This window comes from Schistosoma haematobium, chromosome 3 (genome assembly GCF_000699445.3).
Source record: "Schistosoma haematobium chromosome 3, whole genome shotgun sequence".
Taxonomy (NCBI): Eukaryota; Metazoa; Platyhelminthes; class Trematoda; order Strigeidida; family Schistosomatidae; genus Schistosoma; species Schistosoma haematobium.
The window spans coordinates 17,591,993-17,618,609 of record NC_067198.1 but is presented as its reverse complement, the minus strand read 5'-3'; the positions used below and the strand labels follow the sequence as shown (position 1 = coordinate 17,618,609).

The window sequence follows — 26,617 nt, the reverse complement described above, 5'->3', positions numbered from 1 at the left end:
TATACTTGACTTCAGCCCATATTGAACACCCTGACTTTAATTCATAACCGTAAATCTTAATTTTTAGTTCTATTCTTAATTCCTCACACTAGTTTATGACACTGCTGATCCTAGTAAGTGGTTGAGATATATAAAAATCACTTTAATATTACTTGAAGTTGCTCTATGAATTATAATCCCACCATTTGGTAAAGTCATTGTATCAGTGATAAATATTGATTCTAGCAATGAAATAAATATATTTACCTGTTTCAGTTTCTCAGCTTCTACAACTGTGTGGATAACTAGGATTACATACAGTTGTCCCATGTTCACATATGTTAATACTATAATGATTGGAATCATTCATTACCAACATAATTATGAGTAAAATTCATTCAATCTATAATACAATTCCATAAACTTATTTAACATTTGTGCTAATATGGATTACTAATTTTACATTTACTTGGTATAGTTTACTTGAATTTTACCATTAATGTTTAGGACTGCAATTGGTCAGTCTCTTATTAACATATATGCATACTGTTCTTATTTCCCCGATACTGTCTTACGTTACAAGCATTATAAGCAAAGATGGGTGGTTGCTGGTAGTGGAATCCAAGACGCACGTTTTGTCCTATTTGGGACTCTGGGATGCAGGTACATCTAGCTGACGAGTCCCAAATAGGGTAAGACGCGCGTCCTGGATTCCACTGCTAGCCACCATTCATCTTTACTAATTTTACCATTTCTTGTTTTGACTTAGCTAGCATTCAAATAAACGCTTGAATATAATCTTTCTATATGTGATTTATTAATTGTTACATGAGTAAAATACTTCAATGGTTAAATTATATGCATTTTTTTCACTTTTCTCATATTCTTCACCTTCTTCGTATACGTTCAAAGTGTAGTATAATATATTTCCTACTAAAGATATTTATTTGTTCTATCGAGAAAGATGATAATTGTTTTTGATGATGCTAACATATTTTATGGTTACAATCGTACTGAATTAATATAATAATCAATAAGTATGTGGGTGGAAATATACCGTATGTTTATTTCTCTGTGGTTAGATAAAATAAAATAATAAGTTCAGCGCTTTTACTGATTACCTGTGTGTTATTCATAACCCACATTCACTGTTTTAACAATTTTCCACATCTTGGTCAGAGGTCGAAATCAATATATATATATATAATATATATATATATATTTAAAATTATTTCTGATACCAAGTTTATTCATAATGTATAGGCTTTAATAATACGGGTTCAGACAAAAATATCTAGGTTTTTACGGACGTTTGTTTGTTTTGAGATTTGTGTAATAATATGTGTATGAGTGTATTTCACTGAATGTACAATTCTCTATATTTATATGTTTACAAACCACAAACTAGGACATATCGAATACTGAATATAAATGGTGTAGAAAAAAATGAGAATTTAATTTCAGAGTTGAATTATAAAAGAAATATTCAGCTATTTATTTGTTGACATACATAAAATTTATGGATTGGTTGAAGTTAGAGATTAACAGCGTTGGATACCGGTTCAGTGGTCTGAGGGTTAAGTGTTCACGCGCGAGACTGATAAGTCCTGGGTTCGAATCCCGTGGTGCAGGATCGTGGATGCACACTGCTGAGAAGTCCCATACTAGAATGAAACGGCCGCCCAGTGATTCCAGGTTTCCCATTGCGGTCTAGCTTTAATTGACCCATAAACTAAATTATTAAAATTTATGAATTATAAGTTTCCATAGAAAATAAATGCTTCAGCAATATAAAGTTTTATAATACTCTTTAGATTAATGAGTGAATAAATGAGAGTGATTTATTCGTCTTTATAACTTGAATTACTTAGTAACTACTTCATTTGTAGTAGTCAATTATTCAGCTGACTTCGTTTCTGAATTGGTGATTAAGAAATGTTGTACAATGATTAATGAATAGATATTGTCAATAAATTTGAATACATTCATGGAGTGACAAATTAGTTAATTGAATATTTGATCATTGATAATTATGACTTAAAAAAGGATAATAAGTGAGAATAAAGTATGATTTTCGTTGTTATAGTCATCGTTCTTACATTCGATTCTGTAAGATTTCCAGTTTAGAAATAATTAGCTCAAAGCAATAAGTTTATAAGCCTAATTTCAAATAATTTTACTTCTCAATGAAATAAGATGGTGGTTGGAGGTAGTCAACAGGAAACCCTGGACCCGGGTTTCGTGCTGTTTGGCACTCGTTAGCAAGGTGTGCACGCAACATCGAGTCACTAGACTAGTGGCCACATTGCAACTTGGTCGATAGCATTCGATTTGCACTAAGAAGTACCTGACACATGACATTGATCACCACCCAGTAATCAATCGATTTTAAATACTTCTCAATGTAACTTTTCGTAAAGTGAATAAAAGTGATATATACATGACCATCTTATATTAGTGTTTGAATATCAATATACCTCATGCATAGAGATCAGAAACATTAATTTGATTGGTGTTATTTACATTTAGATAGGTCTTTTAAACCTAACAAACGTTGAAATGGCTTATCTAATATGGTTAAATTTATTGCAATGAATTGTTTACTTTTTCCATCTCAGGATTACTTATAAAGCCATGATTTCTAAATTCTACATTGTAAGTCTGCCTCTGTTAGCTTTACAAAAAGTCAGTTTCTAACTGTTTATAGATCTGAAACCTTGTTATCAACTGGAAGTTTGATAATATTGAAGTGATAATAATCGGATCTGTGAATAATTTCTTATAAAATATGATTCTAACAAGATGTGAAAGTAAAGAATATTCAATCATAATTATGAAATTTGGCTGATAATCAGTGGAACATAAAGTATTCGCATTTAACCATTTGTAGATAGTTCAAACAATGATTAAGTAATCATCATTACTTCACAAAAGATCAAACATACCAAAGTGTTGATCCTATAATCTATGTGATTCGATTGAGTTTAATTGGTTTCGTTACTTAAAAGTCAACTAGCAGTGAATGAATCACTACATCGATATTGAAAAAAACATTATAGAGACATAAAAGTCAACCAATTTCTTAAATAAACTCTATCAGCTTTATACTAAAACGTGGATGTTGACTACGCTAACACTCAAAGTTACTAAAGAAATCCCCAAGGAATCGAATTGAATCTGCAAATGTGATCTAAAGAAATTTGAATGGTTTTTACAATAAAGTTAGCTGAACTGAACAGTCTGTATGAACAAGGGCTATTAAAAAGAAATCAACATATGGAATAATCAGAATAGTAACGGATGTACTTCTAATATGTTGTCTTTAATAAATTTTAGTGGGCAATAGCACCTAAGAAAATGGGAATAAAACCTCGTTCATTAATTTAGACACTTTAATACAAGCAAGAATTAAATAGTTAATACACTACATTGCAATTCAGTCGAATTTGTGTTCTTTTTTATTATTTTTTGCTTGTTAAATCAAGAGAAATGTAACATGACAGTAGATTAACAAATATATGTATGCTATAAATACTTTAGTCAAATGAAAACATATTGACCTTAGATTGTCAGTATAAAATGAACGAAAATCATTGACTAAAATGATTGAAAAGTTGTAATGATCAGGTTACGAATAATGATTGTTTACTTGAAGAAACTAGATAAACATAGAAAAGAATATATGAAGTTCAAATGTTCAAAAATGTAGGCTTTATTAAAGTACACAGATAAATGACTTAAGAATATCCTATTTCAATAGCTCTTGCCAATTTTATAGTTACGCATTTGAATTTGCAAACAAAATGAAGAAAAAGAAATTATAATAACAAGCTAACTTTCTATGAAGAGCCATTGAAAATTCCTCAGACCGAGATGGATATTTGCTCCTGATTTGTGACTCTTTACTCCCGATAATCAAGTGTCTTAAATCCAGTCCCTTATAAAATCATGTATACACATTGATAAGAACTTCAAGACTTGTACAAAGCAGCTGCCCAACATTCTCTGGTTTCCAATAAATCTGCGTCTAGGACACGAATTTATTTCTTAATAAAGGAATGGTTTATATTAAGTAAAAGATCGTTTGAATGTTCATATCAATGCGAATAAATGTGAGAAAATTTTTAAAATTTGAACTTTGATGATATACAAGTGAGAAAGATTTGTGACCTAAGATGTAGTGGGTCAAAATGAGCGTAACATTTATTACGGCTAACTATAAGTTTATTCAGCATAAAACTAAACAACAAGGTTATAGAAACGTTGCATTCACTTCCTTTAAATGTTCAGCCATGAAAATCGTTTTTCTCACAATTTTAAATCAACACATTTCAGAATGATTAGCACAACTCCTTGTGTATGTGGAGTATTTTCTTCTTCATGGTCGGAGTACAACAGCAGCTCTCCTGAGGCTAGTTTTTGTTGTCCAACCTGTCTCCAATGTGCTTCACTGATTCCAAGCTCCTCTAGGTCGTATTTTTTTTCATTTCTGCAGCAACATGAATGACTCTCCCGCTCTCCTACATTGTACGAACATTCCATGTACCCAGAAAGGGCATCAGTTTCGTGAATACTGAAGGAATTCAGCTCTCATCATAACTATTCTAAATGGAAACTTTCTAACTCCCAGGGCAGAGTTTAAATGGTTTGAATTATTTTTTCTGATTAGCGTTTTTTTATCGACTTAGTTTTCTACGGGATGGGTTCGCTAACTCTATGCCCAACCCTCCTCCTTTATCCGGGCTTGGGACCGGCAGTAACCCCAGTGGGGCTCCAGGCGGAGTTTCAAAATGATTAGCTATTATTTTATCCATTAAAGTTTATTTCTCCCCTTGTTTTATAGGTTTATTCAAATAATTCTTTATGTCTAACGAATTTACAAAGAAAGTACCTTTTAAATTATACTTTAAAACTTACATATCAATGAATTGTTTGAATTACATTACCTATTTAGAAATTAAAATCGACACTTTACTTTACTGTGATTTCAATAGTTATTTCGAAAATATTTGTTTATCCTTACTCTCAAGTCGATTTACTTAACAAATGATCAGGAAACATCAAACTGTAGAGACTTCGTTTGTAAAAATAAACGATAATGAAGCTTGGTTATACTAACTATATATATCATACAACTTTAATTAGCATTTATTTTATTTTATCTTATAGCAAATCAGAAACAAGCAGGAAAAGGACCAGTATTTGAAAAGCCGAAAATATACCAAAATAATCTAGGACGTGATGTAATTTTAGAATGTCGTTGTAGTGCAGATCCTGCACCTACCTTCACTTGGTATCAAAATACAAAAGAACTTAAAGCAAGACCAGGTAGATATGAAATGGAAGAGAGTAAAGACGGTGCAGTATTCTTAAACAAATTAAAAATAATTGTAAGTATTTTAAATATTGAGATAATTTTTATAATAAATAATCATTTTACTATGACTAAGACTTAGCCAATTTCTTTTGAACCCAATATTTTTAGCTTCATCGACCTATGTATGAGTGCAAATGAAATCCATTAAAGTTGGATTATAAGATCATAAATATACTCCATCCATCGATAAAGTTTAAAACGTAATCAATAAATGACTTTAAACCGTAGTTACGATTTTATTCGATATCAAAGCATCAACCAGCACATAGTATACTTCAGACAGTGGTCTCAAATTGCACCGAGGTGAAAATTTATTCACCCACAATGTTTAAGATTATTTCAATCGTATTAAATGTAGGAATATAAAATGTCATCCATCCAGAATTTTCACTTGATAAATCGATCATTCTGAATGATTCAACGAGTAGGACCATATTTTTAATGAATAATACTGCATGATACAATAAATTCTATCTAGTGAGTGGTCAGATAGGTACAAATTAATTCAAATGGACGAGTCTGTTAGTGATTGTACTGAAGCTTAAACTCCAAAGTGTTATGTAGTATGTGGTTGATATTGTGTCAAATATATTAAGTAATTGAAAAGTTTCTATCGTTCCATTTTTGGTGTTCAAAACTGAATTGAGTTTGAATTTATTGCCATTTCATTTTGATTACTAATTACGAATTAATCGACTGATTCACACTTCCTTAAAGAGCTTTTTAATCAAAGAAAAGCCAAGAAGATTTATTCAAGTGTGCTAACAGACTAGATTTTTAATTAACTATCAATTCATCTGTTACGAAATTTGTAAACATGATATTCTTCAGGGTATTTACAAAGTTCACAAGCATTTGTATTTCTCAAATAAGTACATATCTACTGATTGATCAGAAATTTTCCATTAAAATCATTTCAAAAACTTAACAAATTATGAAATAAATGAATTCATGAGTCCATTAAAGTTACACCATCATGGAAAATCTGGAAGCCCTGGACGGCCATTTCTTCCTAGTATATGACTCTTCAGCAGTGGCCAGTGGCGTTCAACCGTGTCTGTTGTAAAGACAGTTACTCACGGAAGACAATGGTGGACGGTCGCGCAATATCGTGGATTGATTGAAGTTAGATATCAATACCGTTGGATGCCGGCTAAGGACTTTAGAGGTTAAGCATTCGCACACGAGACCGAAGGTCCTGGGTCCGAATTCCACCTGCGGGGTCCTGGGTGTGCACTACTGAGGAGCTTCATACTAGGATAAAACGGCCTTCGAATGCTTTCAGGTTTTCCATGGTGATCTAGATTCAATCGACTCACGAATTCAACTATTAAAAATTACTACAATATTCTCCACACCCCATTCTGATAAAATTATGAAATATAAAATCATGTATTAAACTTAGCAATTTTTTCATTTGTTTATAAATAATACCGAATTTGAATAACTATGATAATAGTTCCAACATATAGATTAACATTTTATTAAATCTACTTATTTATTTAGAATTTTATGAATGCAGATGCAGGCACATACAAATTAATGGCCAAAAATAATTCAGGTGATGCGACTGCAGTTATGGAGGTAAAAATGTAAGTAGATACTCCGCTTTTACTTAACTTGAATATTTAGAATTTCTGAAATTCTGCAACCACCTGTTTTTCATTTAGTCTTAATTAATGTTGTATTAAATATGCTAACGGAAAAGGATACTTTTAAGTGTATATGTCCACCAACTCTGAGATAGTGTTTTTAGAATTAGATGCTGACAATCAACTATGATGTTTTCCTCTCTGATAAGAATCATACTATGCATAAGTTCTTGTATGATAATTTTAACCTCAAGACAGGTTTTCATAGAAGTGATAAAAAAAGCTCATTTGGTAAAAGAATAAATTGAAAAACACATCAAATTCCTTCTGGATGCCGGGAGTCTAGAAAGATTAAAGTAATGGAAAATATTAAAATGGTAATTAATTTCGGGCAGCTAAACTTAGAGCACCACGATTTTAAATATAGTGATGGGGGAAGGGAGTAAACAAAATGTTAGTAAGTAGTTAAAAATCATAAGTGCGTATATCAGAACAAGATGTGATTTAGGAAAACACTGCTAGATGATATTCCATTAACTTACTTACTTACTTAAGCCTGTTACCCCTCGTGAAGGAGCATAGACTGTCCACAAGCATTCTCCATCCAACTCTGTCCTGGAAAGTCCTTTCCAGTTCTTTCCAGTTTCTATTCATCCTCTTTATATCTGCTTCCAATTCTCAATGCAATGTGTTCTTTGGTCTTCCAATTTTTCGTTTCGCTTCAGGACTCCAATTTAGCGCTTGCTTCGTGATGCATTTTGATTATTTCCGTGATGTAATTCCTATCCACCTTCGGAGTCTTTTCATAATTACCTTTTCAGCTCGAAGCTGATTTGTTCATTTCCGCAGTAAGCTGTTGCTGATGGTATCCGGTCGACGGACATTCAGTATCTTATGTAGACAACTGTTCAGAAATACTTGTACCTTCTTGATGATGGTTGTGGTAGTTCTCCAAGTTTCAGCTCCATATAGTAGAATCGTCTCGACATTTTTATTGAAGATTCTGGCTTTGATATTGGTTGACTGTTGTTTTGAGTTGCATATGTATTTTAACTGTAGGAATTCTGTCTTTGGTTTGCTAAACCTTGCATTTCGTCTGCATCTGATTCGCCTTGTTCATCGTTAATACTGTCCAGGTACGTGAAAGTTTCCATCTGCTCCAGAGTTTATCCATGGAGTGTGATTGAGTTGGTGTTTTTAGTTTTGTATTTGAGGATCTTGCTTTTTCTCTTGTGTATGTCGAGGCCTATTGATATAGAGGCTGCTGCTACAGTTTTTGTCTTGACTTGCATATGTTGATGTGTATATGATAGAAGGGCCAGGTTATCTGAGAAGTCCAAATCGTCCAGTTGCATCCAAGCTATCTATTGTACTCCGTGCTTTCCTCAGATGTGAATGTGTTCATAATCCAGTCAACCACTAGAAGAAAGAGAAAAGAGAAGAGTAAGCAGACTTGTCTGACTCCGGTCCTTAACTGGAATATGTCTATCAGCTGTCCTCCATGTACGACATTGCAGTGTAGTCCGTCATGTGAATTCAGTATGATATTGACACCAGAATGTTCCATAATGTTCTCCTATCCACATTGTCAAATGCTTTCTCATAATCAAGGAAGTTGATATTTAATGACGATTCCCATTTAACGGATTGTTCAACGATGATCCGTAGTGTCGCCATTAGTTCTTCTTTGATCCTTTTCCAGTTGACCTCTATAGTAGTTCCTTCTTTGAGTAGATCTTGTAAGGCTTGCATCCAGTTGTTGAAAGTTATCTTGAATTGGTTGAGTTTGTCAGTATGTAGAAGGAAAGCTGTATTGAACGTTTGTAATTCTGTTTCTTCAGTTGTCCAGTGCTTCTTTAGCTTCAGTTTCATCTTGGCAACCATCAAAAGATGATCTGGAAATATATCGGCCCCTCCACTCGTTCTCACGTCTTCCATCGTCCTCCTGAACTTCTTATTGGTGCAAATATTATCTATCTGGTTCTACGCGGTGTGATACGGTGAGAACCAGATAGCTTCGTGTATGCGTTTGTGGGGGAATTCTGTGCCGCCTGTGACAAATTTGTTGAATGCACATAGATTTGCAAATCTCTCCTCATTTTCGTTTCTCTCTCCCAGTCCATGTCGTCCCACGATATCTTCATATCCGGTGTTGTCCATTCCGACCTTGGCGTTTAGGTCTCCCGTCAGGATGATGAACTCCTTTCTTGGGCATTTCGCTATGATCGATTACAGCTTTTCCTAGAACTGATCTTTATTGTCGTCTTTGCTATCATTGAGGGTGAATAACATTGGATTACATTCATTGTGACCTCCTCCTTCTTTGTTTTGAAAAATGTTTTGATGATCCTTAGTCCATGAGATTCCCATCTGATAAGTGCTTTACGTGCCTTTTTGAATAGCATCAGAGCAACTCCCTGAGTTTGTGGAACATTTTCTTCTTCATGTCCAGAGTACAGAAGCATCTCTCCCGAACTAAACCTTTCCTGTCCAGCTTGAATCTAGTGGGTTCTGCTTATTCCCAGCACCACCAAGTTGTATCTCCTCATTTCCGTTGCTATTTGATTTGTCCTCCCGGTCTCCCACTTTGCCTGAATATCTTATGTACCTATAAAAATTGTTGTTCTGGTTGGTAGAAGGTGCATCAGCCTCGAGACTTCCGAAGAATCTCTGCTTTCATTATGAGGTATCATAATTCTTCCTTCAACTCTTAGGGCAGAGTTTAAATGGTTTAATTTGTTTACTCTGGCTAATGCTTTTCTAGAAAGGTTGTCTTCTACGGGACGGGGTTACTGACCACATGTCTAACCCTGCTCGTTTACCCGGGTCTGGGACGGGCAGTAGCCCTAATAGGGCTACAGGAGGAGTTACATTAACTCTAAACTAAAACGGCTAAATTTGAATATACTCATTAAAGCGATGAATCAAGGATTCATCTACTAATTTCTTACAAATTTTACTAGTAAAACTAATGTTCGATGACATTTGGGCATAGTTTAACGAAAATGCCATATCTTCAATAAATGCTCTTGAAATTAATGGATTGCTCACTTCTAATGGTCTATAATTCCATTCTCAGTTTTGTTGACGCTCTTATTTATCAATTGAAATTTCTTTTTCTTTCTAATGTTCCTTATCTCCGTTTGTTGAATTTACTCCAAGGCCTAAGATTGTCGGAATGCCAAATATTCGTTTTGAAGATAACAATCAACGTGCTTTTCTTGAGGTCCGTGTCGACTCTGGGAATCCTCCAGAAGCAAAATGGTCACATTCAGGGAAAAGTATCAAAGTGGAAGGACGCTATAGCTCAGAATGTACAATGGAAGGTAGAAATTACGTGATGAATCTCACAATTAATGATGTAGGTTTCTGTATAGTGTTAAAAATCTGGATATTTGAATTTTAATATAACTTCAGTCTGCTTTAAATCTGTTTCTGTATTGCATACTTACTGGAAATAATCTTTAAAAAAGCCGGCCTACTTAAGTTCTTTGATTATCTCTGATTGTTATCATATTACCACAAGAACTTAAATAATGACATTTGATTGGTTATAAAATTACAGTGCCGGTCATTTATGTTCATTTAGCAGATCGTCTCTGAAATATTTCAATGGAACATGAGACATCAGTTTAAAAGGCGTCGTATCATGATGATAAACTAGGTGATAAATATACTCAAGTAGCTGTTATTTCCATCTTCTGTTAAATATTCAATATTTAACAAACTTCCTTTTTGTTTACAACAAAAGACAAAGTTAGATCTTTGATGGTGTACACCTTATTTTAAGTAATTTAAGCTTTCCATAAAAAGAACTGTCTAAATTTGTCAACATTATAAATTGCAGATTGTGTAGCTAAGGTTTTAGACTTACTAATGTTGTTCATTTTACTAATATACCTGGGTTAACTGTTTAATGGAACATTTATTTGTTTGGAAGAGGTCAGTGACATTCAATCCTTATCATCTGTCGAATCGGTGGCAAAGAAGCATTATTGACTTCAAATTATTATAAAGGATACAGAACTGTGTATTTGTGGTGTCATATTTTCAGTCACATGACGTATGTATTATAACTATGTAACAATTTTCAGAGTAGTACTTTGTGAGTTATGAAATCCAGTTGAAACCTGTTGATATTGCTCAGTTTAATATATGTAAAAGTTTTAGGAAAAAATTGAATTCTGGCAATTTAGCTTTTACGTAACAAACATTACTAGTTTGTACTTTGTGTTGTTCAGTCATTTACTTTCAACTAAGTCTATGTAAAATCTTAACAATTGGAATCCAAGTAGGTCATGAATGAAAATACAAAACTATGAAATAGAAGCTAGATTTTAAAGGAAAGTAAATTTGTATTATGATTTGTGTTAAAGTTAAGGACACTCATTGTGTTCAATCTGGGACATATCAGCTGAATTAACACTCGTCCCAGTGTTGATGTTTCTGATGAGACTGAAACTCACGTCACTTCAAATTGTAATGTATTCTTTAATTATCAGATATGTAACCACAGCCACTATTTCATTCAACGTTAGAATTCAAACTTTTAATTATACTTTTGTAGTGAAACATGAAATGTTCAATAATAGTGATAAAAAGACTAACAAATACGTGAAAAAAATATGACATGTTTAACGACGTTAAACTCATACAATTTAACGTAAATTATTATTGTTTCCTACCTTTTCATACCAGCTAACCGAAAAAGACTCTGGACTATATGAATGTGAAATTTTCAACGGTGTTGGTAAAGTACAACAGTCAATTACAGTTAAAGTACCACGTATGTCAAACACAAAATTAATGTTTTTAAAAACACTAATTTGTAGAATTGATTCTAATCGGTTTTATAATAAAACTATGTACAAGAAGGGAATAAATCAACTTGAGAGTTACGAAAACATGTACTGTTCAAAATTTCTCAGGGATGTGAATTTATTATACTTAATTGAGATCATGAACCGATTGATGTTAGACCACCATTGAGAACCTGGAAGCACTGGACGGCCGTTTCGTCCTGTTGTGGGACTCCTCAGCAGTGCGCATCCACAATCCTGCTCGCGAGACTCGAACCCAGAGCCTTCAGTCTCGGGTGCGAGCGCTTAACCTACTGGACCACTGAGCCAGCATCCAATGGTGTTCATGATCTCAATCAAAAACTTAGCAATCTCCACAACCCCTAAACTGATTATTATACTTACCCTAATTTTCAATACTTAATACAAATACACCTGGGAGGAACTATGCGAAACTACCAGGTGGATGTCTATATATTCAGGATTGGAAATTATATATAAAAAATAATAAAATTATTCAATAAAAACGGAGATTTCGGAAAGTAGAAATGGAAACATTCAACTAAATCTAACAATTTAATGATAGTAATCTAAATAATATGAAATAGAAAGAGAATCTTCAAGTGGAATGAATGAAGATCTAGATATATTACAATATATTATAATTTATTTAACCAAAGTAAAACATTAACGTATCATTAATAAGTGACTGAAATATTTGTTTTTCCACAAACCATTTTGTTTCTCAAATGTGCAAAAATATTACAAAGAGGGATTAGATGGATTACATAATAAGTCAAAATCAACAGAACCATGTGAATATTTCTGAAATTCATCAAACTTATTGATACTGGTTAAAGTGTAAAATAAACAGTAAATTTTACGTTTAGCTTGAATTCCTATTCGTACAAAGAATATGATACGCGTTATCCCCGATGTCATTATTTGGTCAACCTGAAAATCTTGAGTAGATGTGCTTCTGAAAAAAATATTCTACCAACTATATAAAGAAATATAAACAGTTGTAACGCGTTCTATTGGAACTTGTACACCAAATCTTAAGGAAATTTTCGACATACAATATATATGTGCTGTATTTTTGTTTTGTATACAGTGCTTCATAATATACAATCTGGTAGTATCATGTTAGCCGAATCTTTCGTGTATTGAGAGTGTTCATTAATTGTTGTTTTAAAGTTTCAAATTTTGATTCTTGATTATCCATCTTTTAATATGTTGCTCATCAAAGTTAGAAATGCATGTAAATGGTTTTGTCAGGAACAATCATGATTTAATTTTGAAGATCTGAACAAGTATACCAATCATCACGGTTAATATTTGGAGCTTTCATTTTGACCACTTCCAGCAGTTTTAATCTGCTATTCATTTTCAATGAATGCGTACACTACCACATGGTGGTTTGTAGTACTTTTTAAATTATATTTTACGTTTACAGGTGTTTAATGAAATATAAATCTTTCTTTTCAGCCAAAGATCCTAAAGTCAAACTTCCACAAATCGTAGGATACTTGAGCAGCCAGACTGCTGAATTAGGTGGGTCATACCACATCCTTATGTTTTTTTTACAGTTTAAACGTTATTGATATTTAATAAACTGTATATAGTATTTCGTGTATTGATGTATCAGTTATGTTAACTCACTGATAACATGCAGTGATAATGCACATTCGAAGAAACTAGTTTAATATTGAAACGTAGAGGTAAATATTTACAACTCAGAATGCAGATTACCAGAAAAGAAATTTCTTTTTGAGTATTGTGTAGAATTAAATATTGCTTGTTGCCAACCATTTGCAAATGAACTTTCACAACTTATCAGCCATCAAGTCACGAACAACTAGCCTAGATTTCTGGTCCTTCCGAATGTCGACAGATATCAGACAATAGCCAGTTTTTAAATGTTGGGTTTAAATCCATTGAATCTTAAGTATTATAGATAGTTTTTAAAGTTGGATAACATAATTATCTAACATCTTATAATCTTAAGTAATAATTCGAGTGAAGCTAAATGGATATGTATCTAACTTACGGCAGTTTTTGTTGTATTTTTGTTAGAGGAAAGGAAAGAAAAGTGTGAGGGACTTAACATAAGATTAACAAAGAGAACATACTTACGATAGGAAATAATCGATAACCTTTAATTTATCATTTAAACTACTACCCAAATAGTTGTTTTTTTATTCGTAAATTACAGGACGAACATTTATAATGACGGTAGATTATGCAGTTGGTTCAGTTACTCCACAAGCTAAGGTACTTAAAAATGGAACTGATCTATCACTTGACAAACGATGTACTGTTCGAGTTGATTCTACTAAACATTCAGTTATAATCACAATAAAAAATGTACAAATGGATGATAAAAGTACATATACTCTTCAATTGTTAGCAAATGGTAATGTTTGTGATAAAGGAAATTTTGATTTATCAGTCATTCAAGTGTAAGTACAAATTATTTTATAAAATATTTGATCAACTTTGATTGATTAATTTAACATATCAACTTGATATTGATATGAATATTGTTAAAACTAAACACTTAAGTAGATTTTATTTTAGAAAGTTTTATTGTTAAAGTAACCTAAATATTGAATTGTCCGAAAAGATTACACAAATATCATATTTCGAAGAACTGTATGATGATTTCATGTACTTTAGAAATCTTGTAAATGATATTAGTGTTCATTTACTGTATACTCTGTACACCTTAAGTAGATATTTTTCAGCCGTGCATGACCTAAAATATTTGAATTGAATTGTATACTCTAGAAGTTTATTAACTAGTATTCACGTGGTTATTTATTTTATTTATCTATTTATTTCAACACATAGATATTGGTACAAGAAGGCACCAAATACATATGCCCCACACAAATTTCATTCGATATGTGTGAGGGCTGTGATACTGCCTGGGTGCCCAAACCGAAGCAGGTGGTTTGCTTAGGGGGCCACTCCTCGAGCCTTCGATATGAAGGTCTGATCCACAAGGCAGTAGAGCATTGTAAGGAGATGCATTCCCATGGAAGCCGGTGACCAATAATTGGTTCATACGCCATTTGTTCCCTCAGGATCCTGGAGCCCATGTGCATCATTGGTTTGGAATCCGGTTAAAGCGCCGGACATTCGCTTTTCGTCCTCTCATTTTCGTAAACAACACCCCTGCCACGAGAAGGTAGTGAGTAGGACTTCCCTGACAAAGGCTATATACGCGTGGCCATGTGAGAGGATTTCGAGAGGGAGGGCGGACTCGCCTCACTATCGGCCGTACCAGGGCATTTGGGGGCTTCATCTGGTAATATTAAAAGGCATAATCACATCTGTTAAAATTGACTACTTTGGTGAGTATACCTAAAATCTCAGCTGTGGATTATAACTACTGTAGAGAGTGATATACTATTCAAAATAATCCTCAGCACAAAGTATATGTGACCTTCAATTAGAATTATCGTTAGCTAGCTATTCATCCCTTCCAATCAGTTATCGATTCTGATGCTAGTTAGGAGTGAGAACACTGGTAGTACCAATTTTCTTAGTTGAACGCGAACTGTATGCTCCAGTCCATTAGAAGATATCCTTAGGATAACTTATAAATTTTAAGTTTATTATCCATGCCATATAAGTAGAAAATAAGAATATTTATTGACTGAAACATTTAAGTATGCAAAAATAACCATATGTTGTTTGTTGTACTTATTTTAATACAGCCAATGGCCTGTGGTTTGCATCTACTCATTCTGTTTAACTAACACTGATTTTAATAAAGTCATGAACTCATAAGCTTATTTGACGTATTCGGTTATAAACTCATGTTTCACAATATTTTCTATTCATTTTACTTATAAGGAATGATGAAGCAAATGAAGAGGTTGATGAAGTTGGTGAATTACACGTACCTTCAAACAAAGGAAGTCGACGCTCATCAACTGTTAAAAAGGAGGAGGAATATGTAAGTAAATTAACTTTGAAAGGTTTCAGATTGATGTCTAGATCTCATTAAAAGTTTAGTTAGGTGTTTCAATTACATTTTCATGAAATATTTGATCAAGCAGAGATGGGAAGTTTTAAAAAGAAGCACTTGTTATTAATTAACCATGATTGATTTGATGTTCAGATTCAGCCACCTTCGCTCTGTATACATAATGATAACTGTTATAACTTATGGCCTTGTGCCCTATTAATATATGACTTAATGATACCGCCAATTAAAGAATAATGATTTAGCTATCGGACCAATGACTCACAAGCTCCGTGCGAACAGTCTAGAGTCTTAATCGGTCCTTCTTCCCGCCTAGCCTTATCTGTTTAATCCAGAACACAAATCTTAGGCTCTGCGATACGAATCATGTATTTCAAACATACTGCGTTTATATACAAAGCAAACAGACCACACTGTACTGTAAAATAGAAAACAACATTCGTACAAGATTTAGCCAAAAGTGGCTATGAATGTGGGATACTGTAATTAACAGCCCGGGCATAACTCAAGAACGGTAAATGGTATAATAATAGTTCATAGGTCAAAATAAAGCTTGTAATAAGAGGAGTATAGATATATACAGTCTAGCTACTTAATAGTTATGCATTAAGAATATACATATAATACCTTTCCATGAATAGTTCTCAAAAGTTACCATTCATAATTCTCGCCGGAATATAACACTAACTTACAGTTTTTCAGGTTAAAAGAAAGTGTTTATTACTTCTAAAAGTCCGTATAATCATGGTGAAAATTTTTCAACTCCCTTATACCCAAAATAAGCAGTTTTACCTGTGTGATCGAACTCGTTACTATTCCAACCAAATACTGAAATTAAATTTGATCATACTGTTTAGTCAAGTGGCGTCTTCACATTTCAGCCTTCAGTTGTGAACAGTTTTTTCTGTTAAAAATTTATCAGCTTTTACTCTACAGTTAAAAACTCCAGAATTTGAACACTTACATATAATGTACCATTTATTTGTTGTAGTATTACAATAAAATGGCTATTTATAAATGAGCTGGTCATCAGTTGTTCTCTTTGTTCAAAAGATATCTATACAATCAATCCACTAATAACTTAGGCATTTTTAAAAAGCGTCCACGTGTCCTGAGCTAAGCTAATTTGCATAGGGTTGTAGGTTTGTGCAATTGAAGGTAAAAAACTGTAACAAAATTGTTGATTAATATGTCCTGACTTTCTGTAATCTCAAAGTAGTGTCCTATTTTGCGACTCCTCGACAGTGCGCATCCACGGTCCCGCCTAGCGAGATTCGAACCCAGTACCTATCAGTCTTGCACGCGAACGCTTAACCTCTAGACCACTGAGCCGGCATCCCATAAATAAAATTTAGTTGTCTAAGACGGAATAAATGGACAAATTAAATAAGTCAGTTGAACAATAAGTCATGGGCACCCTAAAGATATGGAGATAATCGGTAGGTGCAATCTGTAGTTACTTTCTCGATCGAAAGCTTAGACAAACAAGGCATTTTGCATATACACCCCATTAATCTATTTAAACTTTTAAGACATTACAACATCATGAATAAATGGTTATATTTTCATATAAAGTCTTTTATTTCATATCAAGCAGCCATATCTAATGGCTGAAACAACAATGAAGTTCTATTAATTCAGGAGTCTACCAACTTATTTGACTCATCAGAGGTGCCTTACTTTTGCAAGTACTGTGATTTTAACTGTACCCATCATTTTAGCATAATATTAGTAAATTTCTCAGTCTATTCAGTCTTATAGATGTTTGAAAAGAATAGTCAATCTGATTAAGTGTACACTTTATAGCAACCAATAAATACTACATCATAAATTTTACTGATTATGTAATAAACTGATAAACTTTTCTAATCAATAAAGTAAATTAAGCCAACATTTGTTCCAATACACATTCATATATAGAAAAGAAAAGAATTTATCATTTAATTTTTAATAAAAGCTTTTATATGTAAAGAAAAAGTCAGTATTCTACAAGTAGAACAACAGGAAGAATATCCTCCCCAAAAAGTAGAGAAACTGACCTGTGAACATTGAAATAAACTACATTTTGGACTTTTTCTTTTAAAACTAATCAAATTATTTGTGTTTTTTCAGTTTATTATTAGATTTGCTATAAATTTAGTGCTCTTTTATTTCGTTTTGTAATAAATAGATTAAATTCACTTGATATTGTTTACTTGAATCTTCCCATTGATGTTTAGCACTGCAATTGGTTATTCTGTTATTGGCACATATGCATACTGTGCGTATTGCTTCGATATTGCTTTAATTCACAAGTGTTTTAAGCAAAGATGGATTGTGAATAGCAGTGGAAACGAGGATGCATGTTTCATCTTATTTAGGACTCGTTAGCTGGATGCACCTGCATTTCAGAGTGACTATCAGTACTCAGCAGTTAGGCGGATAACGTGTTGGCGTTGGAAGCGAACGGTACTGGGTTCGAGTCCCACAGTGGCATCAATTGTGAGATGCAAGTACATCCAGTTGACGAGTCCCAAACAGGACGGAACGCGGGTCCTGGATTCCATTGATAGCCACTATTCACCTTTAAATAAGTTAAACTTTACACAACCTAAACAGTAGTTTTATTTATTTATTTTAATAATTTCAGGTTTTTGTTTTAGAGAAAACTAAACCGATTAATATGATTGTGTACAGTCTTTTCTCTTTTTAAAATATAGCTAAACAATAATCTCTTAGATGAATAAAATAAGGTTATTTTCAGATCCAGTTTAAATTTGACCACATTCATATCTACCATATACATTTCGAAGGTTCAATTTGTTTTTTAGTTTTCAGTGAATCTCCAGGCATAATAATCACAGTATACCCTGAAGTCAGTCAGGTAAATAGGTGAATGTAATATTTAAAAAATGTAATGAGATAATTACGCAATTATAACACTAACGTTAAAGACGGAAATTTTGTATGCAGTTTAAAAGACAAGATATCACATCAAAGTATGAAAATAGAATATAGGCAGGTAGAAATAGTGCAGTTATCGTTTACTTTAGTTTTTTTTCTGTATAGCTAATACAAATAATAAGGCATAAGATAATCTAGGTACCAGTGGTGAATAGTTGAATGTGCATATCTTCCTAATTGCTGTTACTGACGAATCTAAATTCGAATGATTACATTTGTGTTGCTAAATACATCAGTTTACTTCCTCAGTGGATCACTGCCCATAAATATGCTTTGGAGCCTATATTTCCAACACGTATCTGTCTATATAAAAAATTCTGACATCTGAAAATGTTTACTTTGTCCTGAATAATTAACGTGTAATCAAAAACTAAACAGCTTTGAATTATCTGAGATGAAAACTGTCTCATCATTGTACTATTTACCAATAAGACTTTGTAGTAAAAACCAGGCGTCTTTGAGAGTAAAAACATTTGGAAGGATGCCTTGTATAAGTAAGACTATTAAAGTTATGTTTAGTGAATCAGCACACCATCATGACTGACTGACTTGATGAATTTTTTGATATTTCGATAATAGTATTTCTAGCACTTTCCTGTTAAACCTTTGGAAAACGAGAAACGTTTTAAAATGACCATTGTGTTCTTTATCCATCCAACAGCTTAATCGTCGCTCTTCACAGGAAAAGCCAGGTCTTCTAGATCCTAAGGCTTTGGAACAATCACTTCAGGCTAGACGTGATTCAATGACTAATCGGAGAACGTCACTGGCTGATGCGATCCCTGGATTTGCTGGATTAAAGCATCGGGAGACACCGAAAGTTGTGAGTGGAGCATCATTTATATCTGTCATAATTTTAATATACGTCTTATTCTAAATAAATTGATCAAAATATCAATTTATCTATTTAATTAACAAAAGTGTTTTGAGCCATTTAATTTTTGTCTGACAATTTAAGGCTGGTAGTCATCTAAGACTAAGCTAGTCGAAGAAAGTCGAAAGGAAACTCCTTGCCACAGAACTACAAGTCATGTTTAGAATCTAATCGAGGGTATGATTCCTTTAGGATTCAAACGCATTTAACCTAATTCTATAATCAGATAAGTTACTAGTAATCTATTCAGGCCACAATTAAGTGGCTTCTTAATGTACTAAAATATCTTTAATTACCAGTCGAATTGATGATGGTAATTGCTTATAGATCATTATTTAGTTTGCACTATTCATTCATTAAAATTAAAAGAAGCATAACTGATGAATAAACCTAAACGGGTAACCTTTAAAATAATAAACGTGTGGTCAACCGGTTAAACTAAAGTATTAAGAAAAGTTAAATAATTTCGGTTTTGAAATTTCTGTTTCAATAACATCTAACGTATGATTAAAAAATGAAATACACAATCTTCAGAGTACTATCTAGTCATCTGTTACAAAATAGCACAAACCTAAGCACGTAGTATCTGGAATCGCATACAACCACCCAAAGTATCTAAATATGGAATTTGAATACTTCTTCATATCATTTGTAACTCTAGTAAATAACTTTCATTCAGTAATATCATTGCCCATTCAATTCGACAGGAAATCATTGCAGTATGTCCCTGACTGACAAGACTGGTAATCTACATAAAACCAACTAATGTTCGTTGTGCAATTTTAAAAGATGGTTAACATTTCCCCCAATATTTACAGACTTTTATGATTTATTTACTATTCTAATTCTTGTTAACAGGAAAAAGAATATTTTGTTGAAGAGTTACAAGATGTAAAAATTAAAGAAGGTAGTTTAAAAGCGTTGCTCAAGTGTACCTTCTGCAAGTCAACATCTAAATTTCGTTGGTATAAAAACAAGTTGGAAATATTTCAAGGGCCAAAATATAATTTTTTGCAGTAAGTCTGTACTATAGTTTATATTACTTTATGAGGCATAAATTAAACAATTATCCATTAGTTTGGTGATATTGACAACAAAAGTGAGTACATTTTATCGCGTTTTTTTGTTTTTCACTGGGATCTACCTAAAGCAGAATTTCAATAAGTTTGTTCTGATACACTTCAGATGTTCAAAAGAAAAGATTTGGCTGTTACTGCGCGTTCGTCAGATGCATGTATTTGTCTATTTATTGATCTTTATTACAATTGTGTGGATAAAATAGTATTGGGATTTCATGATACTAATAATTTCAGTACACAAAAAATCTGATGGAACTAGTACTGTAGCGAAAAAACACATGTGGGGAAAACCAATTAATTGTTTAATGCACAATCACACAGTGGTTTAGTAAAATGTGAAAATTATAAACCAAATACATCATTTGAACATCCTTGAATTGTCTCTTACAAGCTTCATTGTTCCTTCATTCTTGTTGTTATTTTGGTTGCTTCCAGTTTCCTCCTGTCGTCTCTTCATTTCAATCTTCTCAACATTCTGCACGCAGATATTCCATATCTGACTAGTGTTACATACTACTTATATCCATAAACATAAGTACATACACCGCAGTACCAACCTTGTTCTAATATGTCTTGTTTTAAAATTTGAATCTACTATAAAGCTCACTAAACACAACCATCTCGATAATTATTCTTAATCCATTATTGGTTGTGTCTTAAAGAATCAGATATTCTTACAGTCATTAGTTCGTCGTTCAAACAAACAGGTTGGTGCACTATCTACTGCATTAATCTTAGTGCATTATTATGATAATTTCTGTAAAGACAACACTCTAAAATAAATGACACATCACTTCGATCTCTATCAGAAGACCTATTAGCATATCAATAAGTAAACATCCACAGTGTTTTCGTATAGTACACATTAAACATCTTTGTCTCACCATAATATACTGGTATAGATCACATCACAGACTTCCTTTAATTTATCTATGCGGCAAAAGTGGACATCCCACTTATCCGTATCTAAGATATATTTAATGTAAATTAAGTATAAGGACCAAGTGAATCGTTATTCAATGATTAATCAGTATACTGTTCTTCAATCTATATAAACTTTGATTTACAGCATTGAAAAATTTGACAGAAATAAATCACAAATAATTCCAGTTTCTTTCCAAACCAAGTTTATTTCCCCACCTCTTTTCACATAAAATTAATACAACAAATCATGTAATATCAATGCAGTATACTTACATGGGAAACAGCCAAATGTCAGTTATATATTTAGCAAAACTGAAAAATGATATGTGAAAAGTAAAAAGTCAGATGATTTTTTTAGATATCGTTTTCTTTCAAAACAATACCATAAGCATGAATTAAAAAAGAACTAATGCATAAGGAATTTCGCTTTAATGACATAAAATATGGATGCTTGGTGCCAAGATTTGTTTCATCAATACTGTTATATATGTTTAGATTGTTTATTTTCTTGAGCATGTGGTTAATCTCAGATCGTTTTTTATATTGACTGATATACTACTGACTGAAAATGACTCAAATTTAAGCTTCAAAAAGCTTTTGGATTTTCTTCAGGTTAGCTTAATTCGTGATATATATATATATACTTGTTCAGCCTAGTTTATATCAAAAGTCATCTAAATCCATTGATGTAAGTGAACATATGTCGTGTTTGATTAGTAGTACATATTCACTTAATTTAAGATGTTGGCTGTTCTGTTCAGTGTAAATTTACCTGAAACTGACAGATTTTTCATTATTAATATAGATATTTTCTAAGGCTTATGAGGCACACTAAAATCTCGGGGTCTCAATACTTTTAGGGTAAACTTGAAGTTCGCATACGGGATATCTTTTGAATTTACTCAATAACCCCTGATATTTTGACTAACAAATTTATTTGTGAAAGAAATGTCGATTTTAGAAGGAATTTAGTAATATTCAAATTTTGATCATTTTGAATAATTTTTATTTACACTGGTTTATGCAACAATTTTTCTGACATACGGCTTACAAATAAAGGAAGAATCAACCTGAACCAGGACGTCCACTGTATTTGAGGTTTATGTTATACTGAATGCATAATACAAAATCTTAGATAGTCCTTAAGATATCTCGAGAGAGACAAAAATCTTTAAGATCCTTTCATTTTTTCTGTATCAATAACACACTAAAATATCTCTCAACTCTACATGCGATTACACCTATCACAGGTTTAGTCTCAAAGGATGGTATGTCGTGAAATATTAATGTGGAGTTCAAACAATCCAACAATTACTCAATATATTAGAAACGGATTTTATCTGCTGGCTATTTAAAGTTTGATTAAAATAATGAACCGATCAATGTTAGACCACCATTGAAAATCTGGGAGCACTGGATGACCGTTTCGCTCAAGTGTGGGACCCCTCAGCAATGAGCACCCAGGATCCCTCATGCGAAATCCCAATCCAGAACCTTTAATCTCGCGCAAGCGCTCAATCTCTAGACCGCTGAGCCGATATCTAATGCTGTTAATGTCTTACATTGATAGGTTCATTTTCATGAAATTCAATAATCTCGATAACTCCGAAATGAAAATATCTAAATTTTGTCTTATTATTTGTAAATATTTTTTAATGAAGACACTTCATAAAATGAGATTAATAAAAAGTAGTAGATATGCAGGAAAAAACAATTTTCTATGCAATACCCGTTTGAAACTGAAATATGTTTGCAATGACGCTACTGGAAGTTAGACGTAAGTCATTTAACTTTGAACGGGGATTTTCGTTGAAACCTTTTATATAGACATCTCTTACTTATTGTTAGTTCAATTATTTAGATGAGAACAATATTTGACTGAATATGATATAAAATTCGAATTTATTCATTCAATTTTGTAGTAGCTTGCAATTCCGACACTCTTGATGATCAGAATGAACATGGTTACTTACATATTTCGAAACTTTATAAAACTGATTTGATTCAACTGAATTATTGATATGTCTGAAATTAACACCTTTTATTTGTTCAGTAAAGTATAAAACGTATTGTTTATATGCATTAACTTTCAATTTAATTAAATATATAATGATTTTCTACTTTTAGAGAAGGTAATGAATTCGCTTTAGAAATCAAAAAGATTGCTATGGAAGATGTAGGCAAATATACTTGTAAATGTAATGATATTTCAACAACTTGTACAATACAAGTTGAAGAAAAAAAGCATACATATCATTTCAATCAAAAATTGCCTAAAACAGCTGAAGTTGTTCGAGGTAAAGATTTAACGGTTGAATGTTCTGTGTCCGATCCAAGAGCAACTGTTGCATGGTATCATAAAGGTGAAAAAGTTGAAGTAAGAATTTATAATCAATATATTTTTACAGACAGATATGTAAAAATTTTTTCTATTTTGGTATTATTACTATTGCTATTATTATTATTATATTCAACAAATAACGGTCTGTATGAACCAGGATATATCAACACTTCAGTAAAGTCAGATTTCTCTGTAATTTTTCTTCACATTAGTTAGTATATTATAATACTTTACCCTTGTGTTAGATTTATTTCAATAACTATTGAATGATATTATCAAAATACTATTTGTCTATACCGAACAAGATATTAGTTTACTTATATTCCTATATATTTTTGAATAATCAAATAATTTAAAAGTTGGATTCATGAATCAGTTGAAGCTTTATCACCATGGAAAACCTGGAAGCATTGGACGGTCGTTACGTCCTAATATGGGACTCCTCGTCAGTACACATCCACGAACCCCCTCGCGAGATTCGAACCCAGGATTTATCGGCCTCGCACGTGAACGTTTAACCTCAAGACCACTGAGCAGATATCCAACGTTGTTAATGTCTAACTTCAACCAATCCACTCATGAATTCAACTATTAAATTACTATAATATCCACAAAACCCCTCTCTGATTATAATCAAATAATAATCAATAATTTTGATGTGTTATTTATATTTCATTGCTTGGACCAGAATTTTGAGTGGAATGTTGGGTTTACTTCAATTTTATTCGCTGAGATTTTACAAATATATTCTTTCTCCTTAATGTCTTACATTACCTCGGTGCTCAAATACTGTGAAACTATTTGTTCAAATTTAGACGAAAGTTCTTATATAAACTTTCTTTACTACTAACACTTACATGAAATAATAAAGATTTCGAATATTATCAAACAAACTTTTGTAAGCAATGATGGATAGCGGGTAGCAGTGGAATCCAGGACGCGCGTTTCGTCCTAGTTGGGACTCACCAGCTGGATGGATCGGCATCTCAGAGTTGATGTTCACTCTGGGACACGAACCCAGTACCATTCGTTTCAAACGCCATTGCGTTATCCACTCAGCTACTGAGTCCTGATAGCCACTTGCTTGTGCAGTGCGGTGAATTTAGATTCACTTGGTACTGTTTGGCTTGTATCTTCCCATTGAGGTCAATCGCAGTCTTAAACCTCAATCGGAAGACACAAGCCAAACAATACCAAGTGAATTATCAAAAATGTGTTCCCGTTAAACTATATAATTTAATCTAAATTAGGGTATTTTTGACTTTAGTACAAAAATTTAGCATCACAGCATAAGCTAATATACTTCTTATTAATAACACTGATGATGTCTATCATTTACTTTTAGTAAATTTGGCGAGAGTATAATTTATGGACAAACCAATCAGATATAAGATAACAGGTCTCGGATTTTGGCGCAAAATTCATTCATCCATTTGGATAAATAAAGTTTTGGCATTATAGCTGATGTCAGTTCGTGATGAAAACCCTAGATCTAATTCTTAACCTTAATCATCAACTGTAAATCATAATTCTAATTCCATACACAGGTTTATAACCCTCATTTGGTCCTAGTTATTAGGTGGACACTCTCATGGTCAGTCTAGATTCGCTCAAAGGTTGTCCATAAATTGTAGTCTCACCGTAAGCTTTTATTACAATATTTTGACTGTTTTGTGACAGAAATGTAAATAAATAAATCAGATGTTTGATTATTAAATTCTACAATTTATCTGTTTACTTAATGGATATTTCTATTCTAATATAAATATATGATATATTGTCAATCTAAGAAAAAATATCAATCCTTTAAGGGTCCATCCTTGATATTAAGCCTTGAAATAGTTTAAAATTGTTTTCATGATATAAGATGATTATTTCAGCTTATTGTAGATCAATTATCTTCAGTAGTTACTTTCAATATATTAGACTGAAAATATAGTCCCAAAATTTTGTTTAAACGAAGTTTATTATCTTCAATTAAAATCATAAAGAACTATAAGAAATATCTTTAATAAAAATGAATACAAATGTTTAATTTAATTTTATGTATTCTAGTATGTTGCTGGTAAAATTGAAATTAAACGTCGTGAAAATCGTTGTATTCTTCGTATTGTACGAGCCAGACCTGAACAAGAAGGTGAATACTGTTGTATTGTAGAAGGGGATGAAACATATATGGATATTGCAGTTGAAGATCCTGACTGGTCTTTTACGCGAGAACTTAAACCTCAACAAGCTTTAGAAAATGATGAAGTGGTAACATTTGAATGTGAAGTGTCCGATCGAGATGCTGAAGTTACTTGGTATAAAAATGGAGAGGTAAGTGTAACAGGTATTTTTTCAATTGATTAAAGTGATGAGTAATTAGAAAATCGAGATTTGTACTAAAAAGAAAACTGGAAACACTGAAAACTATCAATTTATGAGAGCTAAAATGCAAACAGACAAACCATGACAACACTTCAAATAACTTTTCACATATTTCAATAATGAATTTTTAATACAATATTTATTAATAACTGACATCAACTAGCAAAACACTGAAACACATTCAAAATAAAGTTCCATAACTGTCTAGTCTTCCTTTGATCACTCACTGTATTCATATCTTATCTCATCGATCCATTGGTTAACTTTAGATCCTGTTAAAAAGAAAACATTAATGAGTAGAAAAAAAAACTATTTAATTTAGTAATAGTTCGTTGTTACTTT

At 32.5% G+C, this 26,617-nt stretch overlaps 1 protein-coding gene across 2 annotated transcripts in view; it reads left to right on the top strand.

The window, feature by feature from the left end:
- Window positions 1–26,617, top strand: part of UNC22_1 (Twitchin) — a 197,641-nt gene that overhangs the window by 21,682 nt on the left and 149,342 nt on the right. For both annotated transcript variants that reach the window (XM_051213168.1, XM_051213169.1), the window contains exons 4-14: window positions 5,149–5,369; window positions 6,863–6,948; window positions 10,111–10,309; window positions 11,647–11,734; window positions 13,236–13,301; window positions 13,963–14,209; window positions 15,612–15,714; window positions 19,349–19,510; window positions 20,420–20,577; window positions 23,692–23,941; window positions 25,961–26,224. In XM_051213168.1, the coding sequence (XP_051069120.1) occupies window positions 5,149–5,369; window positions 6,863–6,948; window positions 10,111–10,309; window positions 11,647–11,734; window positions 13,236–13,301; window positions 13,963–14,209; window positions 15,612–15,714; window positions 19,349–19,510; window positions 20,420–20,577; window positions 23,692–23,941; window positions 25,961–26,224 (1,844 nt within the window). The remainder of the gene's footprint in view (window positions 1–5,148; window positions 5,370–6,862; window positions 6,949–10,110; window positions 10,310–11,646; window positions 11,735–13,235; window positions 13,302–13,962; window positions 14,210–15,611; window positions 15,715–19,348; window positions 19,511–20,419; window positions 20,578–23,691; window positions 23,942–25,960; window positions 26,225–26,617) is intronic.